This window comes from Mustelus asterias, unplaced genomic scaffold, assembly GCF_964213995.1.
Source record: "Mustelus asterias unplaced genomic scaffold, sMusAst1.hap1.1 HAP1_SCAFFOLD_430, whole genome shotgun sequence".
Classification (NCBI taxonomy): domain Eukaryota; kingdom Metazoa; phylum Chordata; class Chondrichthyes; order Carcharhiniformes; family Triakidae; genus Mustelus; species Mustelus asterias.
The window spans coordinates 104257-126941 of NW_027590385.1; the positions used below are offsets into that span (position 1 = coordinate 104257).

General features: G+C 48.3%; 1 protein-coding gene across 2 annotated transcripts; it reads right to left on the reverse strand.

Annotated features, from left to right (window-relative positions):
- Positions 1-1097: 1097 nt before the first annotated feature.
- Positions 1098-20226, reverse strand: LOC144486687 (uncharacterized). Of its 2 annotated transcripts, XM_078204698.1 has the most exons (5): positions 20029-20226; positions 8484-8783; positions 7431-7541; positions 6958-6990; positions 1099-2713 (listed from the first exon to the last, which is right to left on the reverse strand). In XM_078204698.1, exons 1-5 carry the CDS (start codon positions 20084-20086, stop codon positions 2223-2225), a joined length of 993 nt encoding a protein of 330 aa, XP_078060824.1. In that variant the 5' UTR covers positions 20087-20226; the 3' UTR covers positions 1099-2222. The 2 variants fall into 2 exon arrangements, with proteins under 2 accessions (XP_078060825.1, XP_078060824.1); XM_078204699.1 differs by lacking the exon at positions 6958-6990 and having other exon boundaries at positions 1098-2713.
- Positions 20227-22685: the final 2459 nt, after the last annotated feature.

Here is a 22685-nt window from a genome sequence, read left to right on the forward strand (position 1 = left end):
CCTTGAACAATTGCCATATGTGCAACTGCAGTATCCGTTACAGGCATGGTCAGTGTCACGGGGCAGAGGCAGAGTTAAATCATCACCGGATAGGTGCCCAGTGACAGCAGATTCCATGCAGTCGAAGTGCGAACCACCGCACCCCGGCCTGGAGCAGCAGCTGCTTGATGTGGTTAAGCCTCAGTCAGCACATGGTGCACTGGCCCCCCTCCCTCCCCCGGAAACACAGTACTCAGTGCAGTTCCTAACCACACCCCAGGTCCAGATAATACCACTGCACAGTGCCCTCAAGGGGAAGGCTGAGCAGCACTCCTTCAGAGCCCCTTTTCCACAAAGTTATAGCAGTGCCCTCTGGGGGAAAGCTGAGCAGAACTCATTCAGGGCCCGCCCACCTAGAGCTCTGAGAAAATAGAAGCCCCCCCCCCCACCCCAACACCAAATCCGCCTCCCCACCCCGCCACCCCAGGTATCACTGGTCCACCAGCCAGCACCGGAAGACAGCCAGGAGGAACCCCACCAAGCACCTCCAGTGCCTGCCAGCAACATCCCCCACATTCCTTTCGCTTCAGGTCCACAGCAGTCACGAAGCTTTGCAAAACACTGCTTCAGCCTTATTGGAATCATGGAGGTGACTCTCCCAGAAAAATCCAAGTGTGGCATTCGCGGGAAAGCTGGAATAATTCACGCTGGTTTAATCAGCGGGAGTTCAGATTAGAGTCTCCCACACTTTGTACAATGCAGAGCCCACCGGCGCGAATATCATTAAATCTCAGGGGGCGGGGCCTATTCGCAATGGGGGGTGGGCTGAATTCAGCGGGCCTCTGCGCATGCGCAGTGACCCCGCTCGCTCGCTGGCCAGCCCGGGACCCCCGCAGTGTTCCTCCCCAAAACCTCCCACGATCGTGGCCGCCCTGTCCATTTGCGGGCCAACCCCGAACCCCCACGTCCCAGACCGATCTCCAATCTGGCTCCTTCCCACAGTGGGAATAATCTCTCTCTCTAACGACTCGGCCCAGATGTCTCAGAGTTTTAAAACCTCTCTTGAATCCTCTTTCTACGTTCTACGCTCGAAGAAACAGACCCAGCTGCTTCCATCTATCCACAAAACGGTACTTCTTTATTTCTGGTGTCATTCTCTTGAATCTTTTCCACCCACGCAGCCATACTTTAACATCCTCCCTGCAGTACAGAGTGCCGAACTAGAACAATGCTCTACTTGAGGCAGAATCAGTTTTTACAGCCGTGTAAATCACATTTTAACACATTTGTGCACATACATTAAGATAAACTCTTTATACTTTCCTCATTAGCAAGCACAGACGGTTAACATACGAAACAATCATATTGGAAAGCAAGTCTCATACCGATATAAATCTAAGCCTCTGATCAACCTAGACAGTTCAGAGCAAACAAAGAAGGTTTTTATTTAGAGTGCAGTCAGTGTTGCAATGTTAGACATGGGGCAACCATGTTATGCAAAGCGATATCGCAAAAACAGCAATGTGAGACAAGGAGACCAATGTTTTTATCTTTCAAAGCTGTCGTCTGAGAAACAGCGATTGTCCCCAGGAAACAAAGAGAATGTCACACACTTCCTTATAGCCCTGTTCACAGTACTGGCCCTGTGATCTTTACTGAGTTACAGACTGGATTCGAATTGATGGGTTCAGGATGGTCTACACATAGAATAACAAATAACTGGGAGTGAGTTACAGACCGGAATCCAAGCAATGAATCGAAGCAGAGGGTTTATATATAGGATAAGATACCCGGGAGTGTGTTACAGACTAGAATCTAATCAAGGGTTTGGTGTGGTTTATATATGGAATAACAGATACTTGGAAATGAGTTCCAAACTGCAATCCAATCTCGGGGTTTGGGGTGGTTTATCTATAGAATAACAGATACCCATAAGTGAGTTAAAGACTGGGGTCCAATCGAGGATTTTGGAGTGGTTTACATAAAATGACAGATACCTGGGAGTGAGTGACAGAGTAGAATCTAATTGAAAGGTTCATGGTGGTTTATGTACAGAATAACAGATACCTGGGAGCGTCATAAACTGGAATCTAATCGAGGGTTTCTGGTGGTTTATAGAACAACAGATACCCGGGAGTGAGTTACAAACTGGAATATAATCAAAGGTTTTCGAGTGGCTTAAATGTAGAATATGCTGGGAGTGAATTTGTACCTGTCTCACTTCCCAAATCTATCTTGTTGCCTTACAATGTTGTCTTAAGTGTCACCTCCTCTGCTTCTGCTGAATATGTTACTGCACTTTGACCATCAGGTCCCTGTCCTCTGAGGAGTTGGTAGTCAGCATCTTTTGGTCGTTTCTTCAGGCTTGTGTATGTTGAATCTTGTACTGGAACCATCTGGGGAGTGTTAGGCTTAGTCTCATCTTGCCTTTGGAGGCTTGCAGCAGGCCCAGCCTCGGCCTGCTCTCTTATTGAGCCTGAGCTCGGCCCAGACTCGGCCTGAATTCTGAGGCTTGCAGCAGGCCCAGCCTCGGCCTGCTCGCTTAGTGAGCCTGCGCTAGGCCCAACCTTATCCAGCCTTCTGAGGCCTGCAGCAGGCCCAGCCTCGACCTCCACTGTCAGTTGCGAAGACCGCTTTGGCCTGCCCTGCACCCGTTGGCCAGTGGCCTGGGCTTGCTCCTTGGTGTCAGGTTGAGTTCCAGGACTTAGCAAATCAGAGTAAATTCCTTCTTCTCCTGCAAAGAGGAAAGATCAATTTCAGTGGAAAAAGAAACCTAAGAACAAGGAGCAGTTGGATGCAGTGAGCTTGGTTCTCGTCCTGTGGCACGATTATGCTGATCCTATCAACTCTATTCTCCACTCCACTCCCCGTTCTCTTTTAGAAAATGCCCGAAAATCTCTCAAACTCTGTCTTGAATCTACTCAATGAATGATCATCTACCGCTCTCTGGGTTAGAGAATTTCAAAGACTTACCACTCTGACTGAAAAGCCTGAAATTTGATCCCTTACCCTGAAACCGTGACCCCCATATTCCAGACTCCGCAACCGGGGGAGACATCCGGTAAGCATGTTGCACTTGAAACTGTGAGAGATCTGTATACGTTTCAAACAGATCACCTCTTACACTATTTGCTTCCAGAATACTAATCTCATATCAGCCAATATCCCTCAGCCCAGGAGTCAGTAGCAAAATGATTTTCTCTGTATCGCTCGAATATGAGTTAATTCGGTAAGGAGACCAAAACTGTTCGCAGTATTCCAGCTGTGACAGTACCAATGTAGCTCTAACAAGAATACCTCACTCTAGGACACCAAATGCTTGTGTAAAAGAGGCAAACATGGGTTTCGGGCTGATTCCTGTGCCCGCCTGTTTGACAAATCTCCAGGCAAGGGAGATCGGGAGGCAGATTGACACAGAGACAGTCTGAGCATCTCCAAAATGATAAAATTACACTCAGTAATGTTTACAAATAAAAAATTCCCTCTTACACTGCCCCACAACCAAACATTCCGAACAGGTACAGCACGAGGTTAGGGACAGAATACATCTCCGTGTACATAGTTCCCATCAAACACTCCCAGGACAGGTACCGCACAAGGTTAGATACAAAGTAAAACTCCCTCCACACTGTCCTCATCAAACGTTCCCAGAACAGGTAGAGCACAGAGTAAGATACAGAATAAAACTTGCTCTACACTGTCTCCATCAAACACTCCCAGGCCAGGTATAGCACAGGGTTAGATACAGTGTGAAGCTCCCTCGAGACTGTCCCCATCAAAAACTCCCAGGACAGGTACCGGACGTGGTTACATACAAAGTAAAACTCCCTCTACACCATAAGACCATAAGACCATAAGACATAGGAGCGGAAGTAAGGCCATTCGGCCCATCGAGTCCACTCCACCATTCAATCATGGTTGATTTCAACTCCATTTACCCGCTCTCTCCCCATAGCCCTTAATTCCTCGAGAAATCAAGAATTTATCAATTTCTGTCTTGAAGACGCTCAACGTCTCGGCCTCCACAGCCCTCTGTGGCAATGAATTCCACAGACCCACCACTCTCTGGCTGAAGAAATTTCTCCTCATCTCTGTTCTAAAGTGACTCCCTTTTATTCTAAGGCTGTGCCCCCGCGTCCTAGTCTCCCCTGTTAATGGAAACAACTTCCCTACGTCCATCCTATCTAAGCCGTTCATTATCTTGTAAGTTTCTATCAGATCTCCCCTCAACCTCCTAAACTCCAATGAATATAATCCCACGATCCTCAGACGTTCATCGTATGTCAGGCCTACCATTCCTGGGATCATCCGTGTGAATCTCCGCTGGACCCGCTCCAGTGCCAGTATGTCCTTCCTGAGGTGTGGGGCACAAAATTGCTCACAGTACTCCAAATGGGGCCTAACCAGTGCTTTATAAAGCCTCAGAAGTACATCCCTGCTTTTGTATTCCAAGCCTCTTGAGATAAATGACAACATTACATTTGCTTTCTTAATTACGGACTCAACCTGCAAGTTTACCTTTAGAGAATCCTGGACTAGGACTCCCAAGTCCCTTTGCACTTTAGCATTATGAATTTTGTCACCGTTTAGAAAATAGTCCATGCCTCTATTCTTTTTTCCAAAGTGTACGACCTCGCACTTGCCCACGTTGAATTTCATCAGCCACTTCTTGGACCACTCTTCTAAACTGTCTAAATCTTTCTGCAGCCTCCCCACCTCCTCAATACTACCTGCCCCTCCACCTATCTTTGTATCATCGGCAAACTTGGCCAGAATGCTCCCAGTCCCGTCATCTAGATCGTTAATATATAAAGAGAACAGCTGTGGCCCCAACACTGAACCCCGCGGGACACCAATTGTCACCGGTTGCCATTCTGAGAAAGAACCTTTTATCCCAACTCTCTGCCTTCTGTCTGACAGCCAATCGTCAATCCATGTTAGTACCTTGCCTCGAATACCATGGGCCCTTATTTTACTCAGCAGTCTCCCGTGAGGCACCTTGTCAAAGGCCTTTTGGAAGTCAAGATAGATAACATCCATTGGCTCTCCTTGGTCTAACCTATTTGTTATCTCTTCAAAGAACTCTAACAGGTTTGTCAGGCACGACCTCCCCTTACTAAATCCATGCTGACTTGTCTTAATCCGACCCTGCACTTCCAAGAATTTAGAAATCTCATCCTTAACGATGGATTCTAGAATTTTGCCAACAACTGAGGTTAGGCTAATTGGCCTATAATTTTCCATCTTTTTTCTTGTTCCCTTCTTGAACAGTGGGGTTACAACAGCGATTTTCCAATCCTCTGGGACTTTCCCTGACTCCAGTGACTTTTGAAAGATCATAACTAACGCCTCCACTATTTCTTCAGCTATCTCCTTTAGAACTCTAGGATGTAGCCCATCTGGGCCCGGAGATTTATCAATTTTCAGACCTTTTAGTTTCTCTAGCACTTTCTCCTTTGTGATGGCAACCATATTCAACTCTGCCCCCTGACTTTCCTGAATTGTTGGGATATTACTCATGTCTTCTACTGTGAAGACTGACGCAAAGTACTTATTAAGTTCCTCAGCTATTTCCTTGTCTCCCATCACTAGATTACCAGCGTCATTTTGGAGCGGCCCAATGTCTACTTTTGCCTCCCGTTTGTTTTTAATGTATTTAAAGAAACTTTTACTATCATTCCTAATGTTACTGGCTAGCCTACCTTCATATTTGATCCTCTCCTTCCTTATTTCTCTCTTTGTTATCCTCTGTTTTTATAGCTTTCCCAATCTTCTGACTTCCCACTACTCTTTGCCACATTATAGGCTCTCTCTTTTGCCTTGATGCATTCCCTGACTTCCTTTGTCAGCCATGGCTGCCTAATCCCCCCTCTGATAACCTTTCTTTTGTTTGGGATGAACCTCTGCACTGTGTCCTCAATTACTCCCAGAAACTCCTGCCATTGCTGTTCTACTGTCTTTCCCATTAGGCTCTGCTTCCAGTCGATTTTTGTCAGTTCCTCCCTCATGCGCCTGTAATTACCTTTATTTAACTGTAGAACCTTCACATCTGATTCTGCCTTCCTTCTTTCAAATTGCAGACTGAATTCTACCATATTATGATCACTGCTTCCTAAGTGTTCCCTTACTTTAAGATCTTTCATCACACTCTACACTATCCCCATCAAACACTCCTCGGACAGGTAAAGCACAGAACTCGATACAAAGTAAACCTTCATCGATACTGTCCCCCATCAAACACTTCTAGGACAGGTACAGCTCAGGATTAGATACAGAGTACAACTTCCTCCATACTATCCCCCATCAAACATTCCCAGGACAGGTACAGCACGGTGTCAGATACAGAGTAAAACTCCCTCTACACTGTCCCCCATCAAACACTCCCAGGACAGCTACAGCACGGTGTTAGATACAGAGTAAAGCTCCCTCTGCACTGTCCCCATCAAACACTCCCAGGACAGGTACAGCACGGTGTCAGATACAGAGTAAAACTCCCTCTACACTGTCCCCATCAAACACTCCCAGGACAGGTACAGCACGGTGTTAGATACAGAGTAAAGCTCACTGTATACTGTCCCCATCAAACACTCCCAGGACAGGTACAGCACGGTGTCAGATACAGAGTAAAACTCCCTCTACACTGTCCCCCATCAAACACTCCCAGGACAGCTACAGCACGGTGTTAGATACAGAGTAAAGCTCCCTCTGCACTGTCCCCATCAAACACTCCCAGGACAGGTACAGCACGGGGTTAGATACAGAGTAAAGCTCCCTCTACACTGTCCCCATCAAACACTCTCAGGATAGGTACAGCACGGTGTTAGATACAGAGTAAAACTCCCTCTACACTGTCCCTCATCAAACAATCACCGTTGTACCGGCAGAAAACTGCTGACCTCCTCCTACCCACAGTAATGGACAGCAGTTTGTTAGGCAGAGTCAGACAGTTTTGGCGTACCCGCTGGATTGAACCCCTACCTTGGTTTTGTCTCCTTTTCTTTTCATTTTTACCTAGACATAAGAGGCAAAATAAGAGAAAGTCAGTATCAGATGATATTGAGTCTCTGTTATCACTCCCTCCCTCTCCCCACTCTCTCCCTCTGCTGCCACCCTCCATCCCTCTCCTACTAAAACCCCAGTTCCAGTGCGAGATTCCCTCTTTGCCGCACAGCACCAGTGCGAGATCTCCTGTCTCTCACAGCCCAGTGTGACATCCCCTGTCCCTCACACCCCCAGTGCGAAATCTCCTGTCTCTCACACCCCCAGTGTGAGATCCCCTGTCTCTCGCACTCCCAGTGTGAGATCCCCTGTCTCTCATACTCTCGTGCGAGGTCCCCTGTTACTCATACCCCCAGTGCGAGATCCACGACCTCTCACACTCAATGTTCGGGAAGCATTCTGGGATTAAGAGGAGATTGTTTGCTGCTATGAGAACAGACCCAACACTTAACTGCTCTGCTGATGGCACAGATAGAAGGTGATCAGCAAAGCCGCCGTATAAACTGCCAAGAAAATTGCAGTAAGAATAATCTTCACTTTCTGGTACTGAACTGAGGAAACATCTGTAAATAGAACAATATGGAGAAAGAGAGTCGTTCAATAGCAAATGACAACAGCAGGACATTCTCTCACATGCAGTGTGTGTGCGCTTGTGTGTCTGCGTACATTTGTGTGTGTGCATATGTGTCGCGTGTGCTGCCTTCTTGAAACGCTGCAGTCCTCGTACTGTGGGTTGATCCACAATGCCATCGTGATTGTTAAAATTGAGTGTCTCGCTGGGTTATTTCTGACAGCAGTTGAGAGTCAACCACATTGCTGTTTTTCGATTCACAGGTGGACCAGTCAGGGTAAGGACTGCAGTTTTTCTTCCCTAAAGGACAGTAGTGAACCCAACCATTTCCAAAAATGGTTTCATGCCACCAGCAGATTCTTAAATCCAGATTTTTGTTATTGAATACAAATACCACTGTCTGTACGCGCGTGTGTGTGTGTCAGTGTGCGTACGCGCGCGTGTGTGTGTGTGTGTGTATGTATGTGTGTGCACATAAGTGTGAGAGTGTCTACATGTGTGTGTGTGTACGTGCGTGTGTGTATGTGTGTGCGCATGCCGAGTGTGTGTATGTGTGTGTGTGTTTACATGTGCACATGTGTGTGTGTTTGTGTGTGCGCGCGCGTGAGTGTGTTTGTGTGTGTGTATAGCACAGGTCTGTGTGTGTGCATGCATATGTGTGTATGAATGAAAAAAAAAATCACACTCCGGATGTTGTGCCTCCTAGATGGTGGACAGATTGTGGGGAGTTAGGAAGCGAGTTAATTGACACAAGACTGCTTCATAGTGTCTGAGCAGTATCCTTCCTTATATCATGACGCAGAATATATTACAGTGACAGTGGTAGAATTGATCATCAACCCGCAGGTTAGGGGGGGATTCAGTGTTGGTAACGTCACTGAATGGCAAGGATTTGTCCATGCATTTGAGATGTAGTAAAATGATAGGTTGTTACCTGGTAGAATTTTGATAGTGTTGCTGTAGCCACAAGTTTCTCCCAAATCAACAGTCTGCTCGACTCCTGCTGCAGCTTCCTTGCATTTATAAACCGTCTCTCCAAGCTGGGAATCGAGGGTGACATCCAAAATCATCCCACCAAACTGCAGCTCATGCCTCTGATCACTGATAACCTTTTTGTTCCCTCTGAACCACTCAACAGCCGAGCCACGCAAGCTGGAACACATCAGTTCCACTTTGCATGTCCCACTGCTGGGCTGCTTTCTCTCGAGGCAAATCTGCAGCTCCCCAGCAGTACCTAGTGTGAAAAAGAGATTCGTAACTCGAGCAGCTGGCTGCAAGCAAAGATCTATTTTTATTCTCTCACAAGATTTGGGTGTCGCAGGCTGGAACAGCATTTATTGACCATCCCTAATTGGTCTTGAGAAGGTGGTGGTGAGCTGCCTTCTTGAACCGCGTCAGTCCCCGTGATGTAGGTATACCCACAGTGCTGCTCGAGAGGGTGTTTCAGGATTTTGACACAGCGACAGTGAAGGAACAGTGATATATTTCCAAGTCAGGATGCTGAGTGACTTGGAGGGGAACCTCCAGGTGGTGGTCTTTCTGTTACTCTTCTAGATGGTAGAGGTCGTGCAATTGAAGGGTGCTGTCGAAGGAATCTCAGTGAGTTCCTGCAGTGCATCGCGTAGAGGCTACTCATGGCTGCCACTGTGCGTCAGTGGTGGAAGGAGTGAATGTTTTTGGAAGGGCTGCTTTATCTTTGGCCGTGTAGAGCCTCATGGGTGTTGATGGAGCTGCACTTACCAAGGCAAGAGCAGACTATTCCATCATACTCCTGACTTGTGCCTGATGGTGGGTCTGTCTTCACAAAGGAAGACATGAATAATGTACCAAAAGCTCTGAGAGAAACAAGTTTTAATGAAGTGCTGAAGGAAATCAGTATTAATAGGGAAATGGTTTGGGGGAAAATAATGGGATTGAACAAAGAACAAAGAAAATTACAACACAGGAACAGGCCCTTCGGCCGTCCAAGCCTGCATCGACCATGCTGCCCGACTGAACTAAAGCCCCCTATCCTTCTGGGAACCTTATCGCTGTATTCCCATCTTATTCATGTATTTGGCAAGATGCCCCTTAAAAGTCACTGTCGTATCTGCTTCCACTACCTTCCCCAGCAGCGAGTTCCAGGCACCCACCACCCTCTGTGCAAAACACGTGCCTCATACATCGCCTTTCAACCTTGCCCCTCGCAACTTAAACCTATGCCCCCTAGTAATTGACTCTTCTACTGTGGGAAAATAGCGTCTGACTATCCATTCTGCCCCCTTCATGATCTTGTAGAGGTTGATCAGTTCGCCCGCTCAACATTTGTCGTTCCAGCTCGAACAAACTAAGTTTCTCCAACCTCTGCTCACAGCTAATGTCCTGCATACCAGGCAACATCCTGGTTAAAGGGTGGCAGGTAAGAAGATAGGATAGGATAGGATAGGATAAAGACAGCAAAGAATGACAAAAAGATTAATAAAGAGGGAGAATGAGAGAAAGTTATCGAGGAAAATGAGAAATTGAAATATAGTATATAATGTAACAATTTCCACAGATACTTCAAAAAGAAAAGTCAACAAAGTGAGCATTGGTCCTATGGAAAGTATGTCTGGGGAGTTGAAAACAAAACAATAAGGAGATAGGAGATGAACTGAACCAGTATTTTAAATAAAGGTTGGTGGCACGGTGGTTAGCATTGCTGCCTCATAGCGCCAGGGACTCGGGTTCAATTTTGGCTTCGGGTAACTGTCTGTTTGGAGTTTGCACGTTCTCCCCATGTCTGCATGGGTTTTCTCCGGGTGTTCCGTTTCCTCCCACAGTCCAAATATGTGCGGGTTATGTTGATTGGCAATGGTAAATTGACACTCTGGTCAGGGGAATTAGCAAGGTTAATATGAAGTATGAGGGGAATAGGGTCTGGGTGGGATTGTGGTCGGTGGCAGACTTGATGCTCTCAATGGCTTCCTTCTGCACTGCAGGCATTCTATTCTATGAAATTTCTTCTGCACCCTCTCCAAAACCTGCACATCCTTCTGGTAGCGTGAAGACCAGAATTGAACACGATATTCCATGTGCAGCCTAACTAAGGTTCTATAAAAATGCAACATGACTTGACAATTTTTAAACTCAATGCCCCGGCCGATGAAGGCAAGCATGCTGTATGCATTCTTGACTACTTTATATAAAACTACAGCACAAAAGAGGCCGTTCGGCCCCACAAGTTGTGCCGAACATATCCCTACCTTCTCGGCCGACCTATAACACTCCATCCTATTACGTCCCATGTACTCATCCAGGAGTCTCGTAAAAGACCCTATTGAGTTTGCCTCCACCAACACTGACGGCAGCCGATTTCACTCGTCCACCACCCTCTCTGTGAAAAAGTTCACCCTCACAGTTCCCCTGTACCTAACCCCCAGCACCTTAAACCTGTGTCCTCTCGTAGCAGCCATTTCCACCCTGAGAAAAAGCCTCTGAGAGTCCACTCGATCTATGCTTCTCAACATCTTATACACCTCTATTAGGTCTCCTCTCATCCTACGTCTCTCCAAGGAGAAAAGACCGAGCTCCCTCAGCCTATCCTCATAAGCCATGCCACTCAATCACTGACCAACATCCTTCTAAATCTCCTCTGCACCCTTTCAATCTTTTCCACATCTTTCCTATAATGAGGCGACCAGAACTAAGCACAGTACTCCAAGTGGGGTCTGACGAGGGTCTTATATAGCTGGATCATTATCCCCCGACTCCTAAACCCAATCCCTCGATTGATAAAGGCCAGCACACCATACGCCTTCTTAACCACCTCCTCCACCTCCGGGGCCGATTTTAGAGTCCTATGGACCCGGACCCCAAGGTCCTTCTGATCCTCTACAGTACTAAGAGTCTTTCCCTTTATATTGTACTCCTTCATCCCATTTGACCTGCCAAAATGGACCACTACGCATTTATCTGGGTTGAAGTCCATCTGCCACTTCTCCACCCAGTCTTGCATCCTATCTATGTCCCTCTGTAACTTCTGACATCCCTCCAGACTATCTACAACCCCACCAAACTTTGGGTCGTCGACAAACTTACCAACCCATCCCTCCACGTCCTCATCCAGGTCATTTATGAAAATGACAAACAGCAAGGGTCCCAGAACAGATCCCTGGGGCACACCACTGGTGACCGACCTCCATTTAGAAAAAGACCCATCTGTACCCACTCTCTGCCTCCTCTGGGCAAGCCGTTCTGGATCCACAGGGCAGCAGCCCCTTGGATACCATGCCCTCTCACTTTTTCTAGAACCCTTGCATAGGGGACCTTATCGAACGCCTTGCTAAGATCCATATAAACCACATCTACCGCTTTCCCTTCGTCAATGTGTTTAGTCACATTTTCGAAGAACTCCACCAGGCTCGTAAGGCACGATCTGCCTTTGACAAAGCCATGCTGAGTATGCTTGAGCATACTAAACCTCTCTAAATGCTCATAAATCTTGTCCCACAGGATTTTCTCCATCAGCTTACCAACCACTGAGGTTAGACTCACCAGTCGGTAATTTCCTGGGTTATCCTTATTCCCCTTCTTGAAAATAGTAACCACATCCGCAATCCTCCAATCCTCCGGCACCTCTCCCGTCTCCATCGACCTTCTCCACCTGCGTTGCCACTTTCAGTGACTTGGATATCTGCACACCCAGATCCCTCTGCCTGTCAATATTCTTAAGGGTTCTGCCATTTACTGTATATTTCCCATCTATATTAGACTCCCAAAATGCATTACCTCACATTTGTCCATTAAACTCCAGCTGCCATCTCTCCGCCCAAGTCTCGAACCATTCTATATCCTGCTGTATCCTCTGACAGTCGTCACTGCGATCCACAATTCCTCCAATCTTTGCATCATCTGCAGACTTACTAATCAAACCAGTTACATTTACCTCCAAATCATTGATATATATTACAAGCATCAAAAGTCCCAGCATTGATCCCTGAAGAACGCCACTTGTCACAGCCCTCCATTCAGAAACGCACCCTTCCACTACTACCCTCTGTCTTCTATGACCGAGGCAGTTCTGCAACCATCTTGCCAGCTGATCTCTGACCCCGTGCGACTTAACCTTCTGTACCAGTCTGCCATGAGGGACCTTGTCAAAGGCCTTACTGAAGTCCATGTAGACAACATGCACTGCCCTACCCTCATCAATCATCGTCGCCACTTCCTCGAAAAACTCGATTAACTAAGTGAGACACGACCTCCCCATCACAAAACCATGTTGTGTCTCACTAATACGTCCACTTATTTTCAAGTGGGAGTAAATCCTGTCTCGAAGAATGCTCTCCAATAATTTCCCCACCATTGGCTGAAGGCTCACCGGCCTTTAATTACCTGGTTTATCCTTACTACCCTTCGTAAACAAAGGAACAACGTTATCCAATCTTCTGGGACCTCCACTGTACTAGTGAGGATACAAAGATTTCTCTCAAGTCCTGAGCAGTTTCCTCCCTTGCATCTCTCAGTATTCTGGGGTGTTTCCCATCGGGCCCCGTGGACTCGTCTAATTTAGTGCTTCTCAAGAACCCAATATTGCCTCCTTTTTGGTCTCATCATGACGCAAACTATCTACACACACTTCCCCAGACTCGTCATTAAGCAAGTCCTCCTCTTTTGTGAAAACTGACGCAAAGTATTCATTTAATACCGCGCTCATTTCCTCTTTTCCTCCAGCTCCACGCATAGATCCCCTCCCCTGTCCTCCTCCAGGTCCCTTGCTTTCTCTTCATATATGCATTAAAAGGATTTTCCTTAATCCTGCTGGCCAATTACTTTATGTGACCCCTTTTAGCCCTCCTTACTCCTTGCTTGAGCTTCTTTCTACTTTTCTTGTATTCCACTTCTCCTTCGTGTGTTCCCATTCTCCTAGCCTTGACAAATGCTTCCTTTTTCTCCAGCCAAAAGAGAAAATGCTGGAAAATCTCAGCAGGTCTGGCCGCATCTGTAAGGAGAGAAAAGAGCTGACGTTTCGACTCCAGATGACCCTTTGTCAAAGCCAAAAGACATAGAAAGTCAGAGATATTTATAGTGCAGGGTGAGGAAATGAAAGGTGAGTCATCGCCACAGGAACCATGAGCTTCCTTTTTTTCTCTTTGACTAGGCTCACAATATCTCTCACTATCCAAGTTTGCTGAAACTTGCCATAATTACCCTTCAGACTTATAGGAATGTGCCAGTCCTGAATTCCTACCAACTTGCAGTTGAAAACCTCCCACATGTCAGAAATTGATTTGCCCTCAAATATCTGCCCCAATCTATATTCTTCAATTGCTGCCAAATAATGTTGTAATTCGCCTTCCCCTAATTTAGCACCTTCACTTGAGGACTACACTTATCTTTATCCATCAGTACCTGAAAGCTTACTGAATTGTGGTCACTGTTCCCAAACTGCTCTCCTCCTGAAACGTCGTCACCCGGCCAGGCTCATTCCCCAATACCAGGTCCAGTACGGCTCCTTCCCGAGTTGGGCTATCGACATAATAGTTCAAGTCATCCTCCTGGATGTGCCTTACAAACTCTGCCCCATCCACATCGCGAGCACTAAGTAGTCCCAGTCATTTTGGGGAAATTAATATCTCCCTCCACAGCAACCCTGTTACTTTTGCACCTTGCCAAAATCCGCCTATATATCTGTTCCTCTGTCGCTGGCTTTTGGGGGGACTACAGTAAACCCCCAGCGTTGTGACTACACCCTTCCTGTTCCTGAGCTCTTCCCATGTTGCCTCGCTGTATGAGCTCTCTGAGGTGTCCTCCCACAATACATTTGTGATATTCTCCAGTAGTGTAACTCCCCCACCCCTTTTAGATCCCCCTCTATCCCACTGAAAACATCTGTATCCTGGAACGGAAAGCTGCCAATCCTGTCCTTCCCTTAACCAAGTCTATAGTGGCAACAACATCATAATTCCAAGTATTAATCCAAGCCCTAAGTCCTTACCTGTTACACTTCCCGCATTGAAACAAATGTACATCAGTCCACCAGAACCTCTTTGATGAGCAACCACACTCTGCCTGCTCTTTCTCTGAATTTTACTGGACCTACTCTCCAGTCCTCCTTAAGTGGGCGGCATGGTGGCACAGTGGTTTGCACCGCTGCTTCCCAGCGTGATGGACCAGGGTTCGATTGCCTTCTTGGGTTACTGTCTGTGTTACACTCTTTCTAAAATGGTCTCTGGGGCCTTATAATCTTCATGTCAGAGTACATAACGGAACAGCCCTAGAGGGGGGTGGCACGGTGGCACAGTGGTCAGCACTGTTGCCTCAAAGCTCGAGCTTTAATTCCAGCCACGATCACTGTCTGTTTAGAGTTTGCACGTCCTCCCCATGTCTGCGTGGGTTCCTTCAGGGTGTTCCGGTTTCCTCCCACAGTCTGAAAGACGTGCTGGTTAGGTGCATTGATCCGAACAAGTGCCAAGTGCGGTGACTAGGGGAATTTCACCGTCACTTAATTGCAGTGTTAATGCAAGCCTTATTTATGACTAATAAATGAACTTTTACTTTAAGTTAATTCACCTTTGCTTTGGTTCCTATCCCCTGCCAAAGTACTTTAAATCCTCCCGTGTGATACTAGCAAACCTCCCGGTCAGAATATTAATGCCCCTCCAGTTTAGATACAAGCCGTCCTTGTACAGATCCCACCTGTCCCGTAAGAGATCCCAGTGGTCCAGATATCTAAACCCTGCCCCGTACACCAGTTGTTGAGCCACATGTTGAGCTGTACTACCTTCCAATTTCTAGCCTCATTGGTACATAGCGCAGGTAATAATCCTGAGATTACAATCCTAGAGGTCCTGCTTTTTAACATTCTATCTAACTCCCTAAACTGCTGCAGGATCTCATCACTCTTTCTAAAATGGTCACTGGGGCCTTATAATCTTCATGTCAGAGTACATAACGGAACAGCCCTAGAGGGGGGTGGCACGGTGACACAGTGGTCAGCACTGTTGCCTCAAAGCTCGAGCTTTAATTCCAGCCTCGATCACTGTCTGTTTAGAGTTTACACGTTCTCCCCTTGTCTGCGTGGGTCTCCTCCGGGTGCCCCGGTTTCCTCCCACAGTCAAAAGTTACAGAGTTAAAGGTTCTAACAGAGCAGAAGGAGGCCATTCAGCCCATCAAGTCTGCAAGGAACGCAATCCCACCCAGGCTCTATCCCCGTAACCCCATGTATTTAACCAAGCTAGTCCCTCTGACACTATGGGGCAATTTAGCATGGCCAATCCACCTAACCCACACATGCTTGGAATGTGGGAGGAAACCGGAGCACCTGGAGGAAATCCACGCAGACACGGGGAGAACGTGCAGACTCCGCACAGACAGTGACCCAAGCCAGGAATCGAACCCAGATCCCTGGCGATGTGAGGCAGCTGTGCTAACCACTGTGCCACCGTGCCGCGTGCAGATTAGGTTGATTGGCCATACCAAATTGACCCGAGTGTCAGTGGATTGGCAGGGTAAATATGTGGGGTCATGGGAATAGGGTCTGGGTGGCATTGTGGTCGGTGCAAACTCGATCGGCCAAACGGCTTCCTTCAGAACTGTATGAATTCTGTGATTCTATGAAATAGGGACACCTTTGGTGTCATTTTCCAGTTCTTTGGACTCTGGACTGGTTCCTGCAGATTGGAGGGTAGATAATGTAAGCCCGCGATTCAGAAAATGGGGTAGTGAGAACAGGGTACTATGGACCAATGAGCCTGACATCAGTATTGGCGAAGGAGCTGGAGTCCGTTTATCAAGTATTTCAAAACTCAGCAGTTGGAAAACAGTGGTATAATCAGGCAATGCCAGCATCTATTTACAAAGGAGAAATCATGCTTGATGAATCTATTGGAATTATTTGAGAATGTAACTAGTAGAGGAGAACTAGAGAAGGTGGTTTATTTGGACTTTCAGAAGGCTTTTAACAAGTTAGTGTCTTGAGATAGATAGAAAGCTGGTTAGCAGGCCGGAAACAGAGTTCGCATAAATGGGTCTTTTTTCGATTGGCAAGCAGTGAAGTGACTCGTGGACGACTGCAGGGATCGGTGTTGGGATCCCAACTGTTCACATAAAAGATTGATGATTCGGAAGAGGGAACGAAATGTATTAGCTCCAAGTTTGCAGATGACAAATTATGGTGGGAGGGTGAGCTGTGAGGAGGATGCAGGGATTCTTTAACCTGATTTGGACAGGCTGAATGAGAATGAGTGCGCATACGCATGGCAGATGCAGTATAACGTGGACAAATGTGAGATTATCCACTTTGGTGGCAATAATAGGAAGACAGATTATTGTTTGAATGGTTGTAAACTGAGAGAGGTGGATTCTCACCGAGACCTTGGTGCCCTCGTGCATCAGTTGCCGAAAGTAAACACTGAGGCACTTAGCAGGCAGTAAAGAAGGCAAATAGTATGTTGGACTTCATAGCGAGAGATAAGAGTGTCGGAATAGGGATGTTTTATTGCAATTGTGTCGGGTGTTGGTGAGGCCACACTTGGAGTACTGTGTGCAGTTTTGGTGTCCGTATCTGAGGAAGGGTGTCCTTGCTATAGGAGGCAAGCACCAAAGGGTTACCAGGCTCATTCCTGGAGTGGCAGGTCCGTCATGTGAGGAGAGACTAAATCAGTTACGCTTATATTCACTGGGGTTTAGAAGAGTGAGAGGGGATCTCATAGGAATTATTAAATGGCGGGGGAGTCCAGAATTAGGTGTCGTACTTTGAGGATAAGGGATGAACTGATTAAGACTGAGGTGATTAAAAATGTCTTCACCCAGAGAGTGGTGAATCTGTGGAATTCAATGTGACAGCAAGGAGTTAAGGCCAAAACGTTGTGTGATTTCAAGTTATTAGATATAGCTCAAGGGATCAAGGGATATGCGGGGGGTGGGGGGGGGGGAGGTGGTGGGGGGATGGTTGAGGGAGGGGGTGATCAGTTTCTGAGTATCTGACTGAGAAGATGAGTGGTTATGCTGTAGCAATGAGAGGCAAACATAAGAAATATTTCTAAAATCAACAAATGAGACGCCATCAAATCTGAATTTCAAATTGAGACTGAGGGTTTTTAAAGTCTTAATCAAAGGGATTTCAGGAAAAGGTGAGCAGATGATGTTTGATCCCAAAGTAGACAAGATCATGTTGAAAAGCTCAACAGTTTTGTACTGCCTGTCCTCAACTGCCTCACACTCAGACCCTTCCTCACACTCACACACACCCCTCTCACCCTCCTTCATACACCCTCTACTATATAAGCACCCTCCATCACAAGCTCACCACCTCCCCCTCACATTATCTCCCTCACACCCCCCCCACCCCTTTCCCTCACCCCCTTTCCCTCACCCCTTCTCCCTCACCCCCTCTCCTTATGCACCCTCACTTATACCGTCACCCGCCCTCACAATCACACCCACCTTCGCACCCTGTCCTGCTTATACCTTCTCCTTCCCTCACATCCTTTCCTTCACACTCGCTTCCTCATGTGTATTCTCCTTCATACTCACCCCCTCTGCCACACTCTCCCCTTCCCTCTCCCTCACACACTCTCCCTCACACTCACCGTTCCTCTCGCTCAGTCACATTCACTCACGCTGGTGCTCACTCACAACTCACACCTTTTCCCTCTCATACCTTCTCCCACCCTCTCACCCTTTCCTGCACACTCGCCCTCCTCCGCACTTACGCCATCCCACGCCCTCATCCCCTCTCCCCCACACTCACCCTCTTCCCGCACTCTCGCCCCCTGCCCTCACACGCCCTCACCCCCTTCCTCATCCTACCACTCCGCACTCTTGAGTCATAGAAACCCTACAGTGCAGAAGGAGGCCATTCGGCCCATCGAGTCTGCACCGACCACAATCCCACCCAGGCTCTACCCCCACATATTTACCCGCTAATCCCTCTAACTACACATCTCAGGGACAATTTTTAACCTGGCCAATCAACCTAACCCACACATCTTTGGACTGTGGGAGGAAACCGGAGCACCCGGAGGAAACCCACGCAGACACGAGGAGAATGTGCAAACTCCACACAGACAGTGACCCGAGCCGGGAATCGAACCCGGGACCCTGGAGCTGTGAAGCAGCAGTGCTAACCACTGTGCTACCGTGCTGCCCAAGTCATAGAGCTTTATAGCATGGAAACAGGCCCTTCTGCCCAACTAGTCCCTGCCACCCTTTTTTTTAACCACTAAGCTAGTCCCAATTACCTGCATTTGGCCCATATCCCTGTCGACCCATCTTACCCATGTAGCTGTCTGAACGCTTTTTAAAAGACAAAATTGTACCCGTCTCTATTACTATCTTTGGCAGCTTGTTCCAGACACTCACCACCCTCTGTGAAAAACTTGCCCCTCTCGACAAATTTGTATCTCTCCCCTCTCACCTTAAACCTATGCCCTCTAGTTTTCCCCTACCTCTGGGAAAATATGTTGATTAGCTAACTGATCTATGGCCCTCATTATCTTATAGACCTCTATTCTCACCCCTAGGTCCTCCTAAGTCTCCTGCTCTCCAGGGAAAAATGTCCCAGCCTATCCAGCCTCTCCTTATAACTCAAACCATTAAGTCCTGGTAACATCCTAATAAATTATTTCTACATTCTTTCTAGTTTAATAATCTCCTTTATGAAATAGGATGACCAGAACTGTACACAGTATTCCAAGTATGGCCTTGCCAATGTTTTGTACAAATTCAACAAGACGTCCCAACTACTGTATTCATTGGTCTAACCGAGGGAACCAAGCATGCCGAATGCCTTCTTCACCACTCTGTCCTCCCCCTCCTCTCCACTCACCCCCTCCCCCGCACTCTCACCGTCCATCACAGGTACCCTCCATCACAGGCACCCTCCATCATAGACACTCTCCATCATAGTCACTCTCCATCTCAGTAACCCTCTCTCACACGCCCCTTCCTCACGCATCCTCTGCCACTCCCTCTCTCTCAGGCCCTAATTCAATTGATGTGGTTCACTCCATCTTATCACTTTCTCACCTCACATCCTCCCCTCACTCTCTCACCTTTGCTGAATCTCTCTGTGACTCCCTCCCTCTCAATGCCTCTTTCTCACTCATCCTCTCTCACTCCCTTCCTCCTACTCCCTCTCCTCACTCACACCCCTTCCCAATTTCTTCCTTTCCTCCCTCACCACTGTCTCCCTCATTCACCCCTCCATCACTCAAAACTCCCTTCCTTACTACTCACTCTATAACTCACTCACCACTTCTTCCCTGTCCTCCCTCACTCTACCCCTCACCCCTTCACCACTCCCTCCCTCCATCACTCTTTCCCTCCCTCACTCACAACTCCCTTCTTCACTCACAATTCCCTCCCTCACTCACTCACCACTCCCTCCCTCACTCACTCACCAGTCCCTCCGTCAATCTTTCCCTCACTCACTCCATTCCCTCTATGTATAACTCACTCACCAATCCCTCCGTCACTCTTTCCCTCCCTCACTCACCACTCCCTCCCTCACTCACCACTCCACAGTGACAGCAGGATCATGGTTCCCCACAGATTTCCATACACTGGATCCATTGGTTGATTCCTGCGGATTGGAAGGTGCAGAGAGATGGTGGACGAACGAGGCTGAGAGAATCTTCAGAAACTGCTGACGAATTGAATCCGTTCAGTGCAAGAATTGAAGGGTTTGGTCCAGAAACTTGCGATAGCATCTGAGACTTGGTCACTTCCTGAGAAAAGGTGTCAGCTGATAACATCCACAAAACCAAAATAGACGCCAGAGCACAAAATTCTTCTCGGAACTGACCACGACAAAGAGAGAGAGAGAGAAACAGAGTTAAAGCAACAACAGAAAGGGAAAGGGAGAAGGAGTAACAGAAAGAGGAACACAAAGGGAAACAGACAGGAGAGATGAAAAAGCAGCGACAAAGATTGAGAAACAGAAATAGAGATAGAAAGAAACAAAATGGCAGAGAAACTCGTCGAGAGAAACAAATTAATACAGAAAGGCAAGCAGAGAGACGTGGGCAGACAGAAGCAGAGGCCAAAAGAGAGAGACAGCTACAGAGAGAGAGAGAGAGACAAACAGGGAAACAGACGTGGGGGCCAGCAAAGGGAGAAAGAAACAGAGAGAGAGGGAGAAAGAAACAGAGATAGATAGAGAAAAACACACAAACACAGAGAAACAGAGAGAAAGGCAGAAAGAGAGAGAGAGAAAGAGAGAGGGAGAGCAACGGAGACAGATAGAAGGAAACTGAGAGAGAGTGAAACAGCGGAAGAGAGAGAGGCAGGGAGAAAGAGACAGAGAGAGAGCGATGCAGGGAGAGGGGGGGGGGACGCAGGGAGAGAGAGAGAGGCAGAGAGAGAGAGAGACAGAGGGAGTGAAGCGGGGGTGGGGGGGGGGGTGAGAGGATAGAGAGAGAAGCAGGGAGAGAGAGAGAGCAAGGCAGGGAGAGAGAGAGACAGGCAGGTAGAGAGTGAGAGAGAGGGAGAGGCAGGTAGAGAGAGAGGGAAAGGCAGGGAGAGACAGATAGAGAGGCAGGGTGAGAGGGAGAAGCAGGCAGAGAGAGAGAGAGAGGCAGGGAGAGAGAGGAAGAGAGGCAGAGAGAGGGAGAGAGAGAGGCAGGTAGAGAGACAGAAAGGCAGGGAGAGAGGCAGGGAGAGAGGCAGGGGGAGAGAGAGGCGGGAAGTGAGATAGAGAGAGAGGCAGGGAGAACGAGAGAGGCAGGGAAAGAGAGAGAGAGAGTGGGACAGGGAGAGCGAGAGAGGGGGGCAGCGAGAGAGGGGGGCAGCGAGGGAGAGAGACAGGGAGAGAGAGGGGGGAGCAGGGAGGGAGAGAGAGAGACGGAAAGAGGCGGGGAGAGAGAAAAGCAGGGATAGCGAGAGAGGCAGGGAGTGAGAGAAAGACAAGGAGAGAGACAGAGGGAGACAGATAGAGAGAGAGACAGGGAGAGGGAAAGAGAGGCAGGGAGAGAGAGAGAGAGAGGCAGGCAGAGAGAGAGAGAGGCAGGCAGAAAGAGAGAGGGGGAGGGTGAGAGAGGGAGGGGGTCAGGGAGAGAGAGAGAGAGAGAGGGAGAAGCAGGGAGAGAGAGAGAGAGAGAGAGAGGCAGGGAGAGAGAGAGGCGGGGAGACAGGGAAAGGCAGGGAGAGAGAGAGAGAGAAAGAAAGAGAGGCAGGGAGAGAGGGAGAGACAGAGGAAAGAGATAAGCAGGGAAAGAGAGAAGGAGAGAGGGAGAGAGAAGCAGAGTGCGAGAGAGAGTGAGATGCAGGGAGACGGACAGGCAGGGGGAGAGAGAAAATAAGGCAGGGAGAGAGAGAGGGAGAGGCAGGGACAGAGAGAGTGTGTGAGAGAGAGAGAGGGGCAGAGAGAGAGAGAGACAGAGAGAGAGGGAGAGAGAGAGGCAGGGGGAGAAAAAGCGAGAGGCAGGGACAGAGTTAAAGAGAGGCAAGGAGAGAGGGAGAGAGAGAGGCAGGGAGAGAGTGTGAGAAAGAGAGAGAGGCAGGTAGAGAGAGAGTCAGGGAGAGAGAGAGAGAGAGGCAGGGTGAGAGAGAGAAGTCAGAGAGAGAGCGAGGCAGGGAGAGAGAGGGAGTGAGAGGCAGGGACAGAGAGGAAGAGAGGCAGGGAGAGAGAAAGAGGGAGGGAGGGAGGGAGAGAGAGGCAGGAAGAGGGAGGCAGGGAGAGAGGCAGAGGGAGAGAGAGGCAGGGAGAGAGAGAGAGAGAGAGGAAGAGGCAGGGTGTGACATAGAAACAGGCAGAAAGAGAGCGCGGCAGGGAGGGAGAGGGCGAGAGGCAGGGGGGAGAGGAAGAAAGGCAGAGAAAGACGGAGAGAGGGAGGCAGGGAGAGAGGGAGAGAGAGAGAGAGAGGCAGGCAGAGAGAGAGAGAGAGGGGCAGGGAGAGAAAGGGACAGAGGGGCAGGGAGAGAGAGGGGGCAGCGAGAGAGAGGGACAGAGAGAGAGGGGGGGAGCAGGGAGGGAGAGAGAGAGAGAGGTGGAAAGAGGCAGGGTGAGAGAAAGGCAGGGATAGAGAGAGAGGCAGGGAGTGAGTGAGAGAGAGAGAGAGAGACAGAGAGAGACAGAGGGAGGGAGATAGAGAGAGACAGGGAGAGGGGAAGAGAGGCAGGGAGAGAGTTAGAGAGAAGCAGGGAGAGAGAGGGAGAGGCAGGTATAGAGAGA

Excerpts from the sequence above, each read along its gene's own strand:
- LOC144486687 (XM_078204698.1), bottom strand. The coding sequence starts at position 20,086 with ATGGATCCAGTGTATGGAAATCTGTGGGGAACCATGATCCTGCTGTCA. Across the intron at positions 7,542-8,483 it reads CACTATCAAAATTCTACCAG|ATGTTTCCTCAGTTCAGTAC; the intron begins GTAACAACCTAT and ends TTCTATTTACAG. Across the intron at positions 6,991-7,430 it reads TCTGTGCCATCAGCAGAGCA|GTAAAAATGAAAAGAAAAGG; the intron begins GTTAAGTGTTGG and ends TCTTATGTCTAG.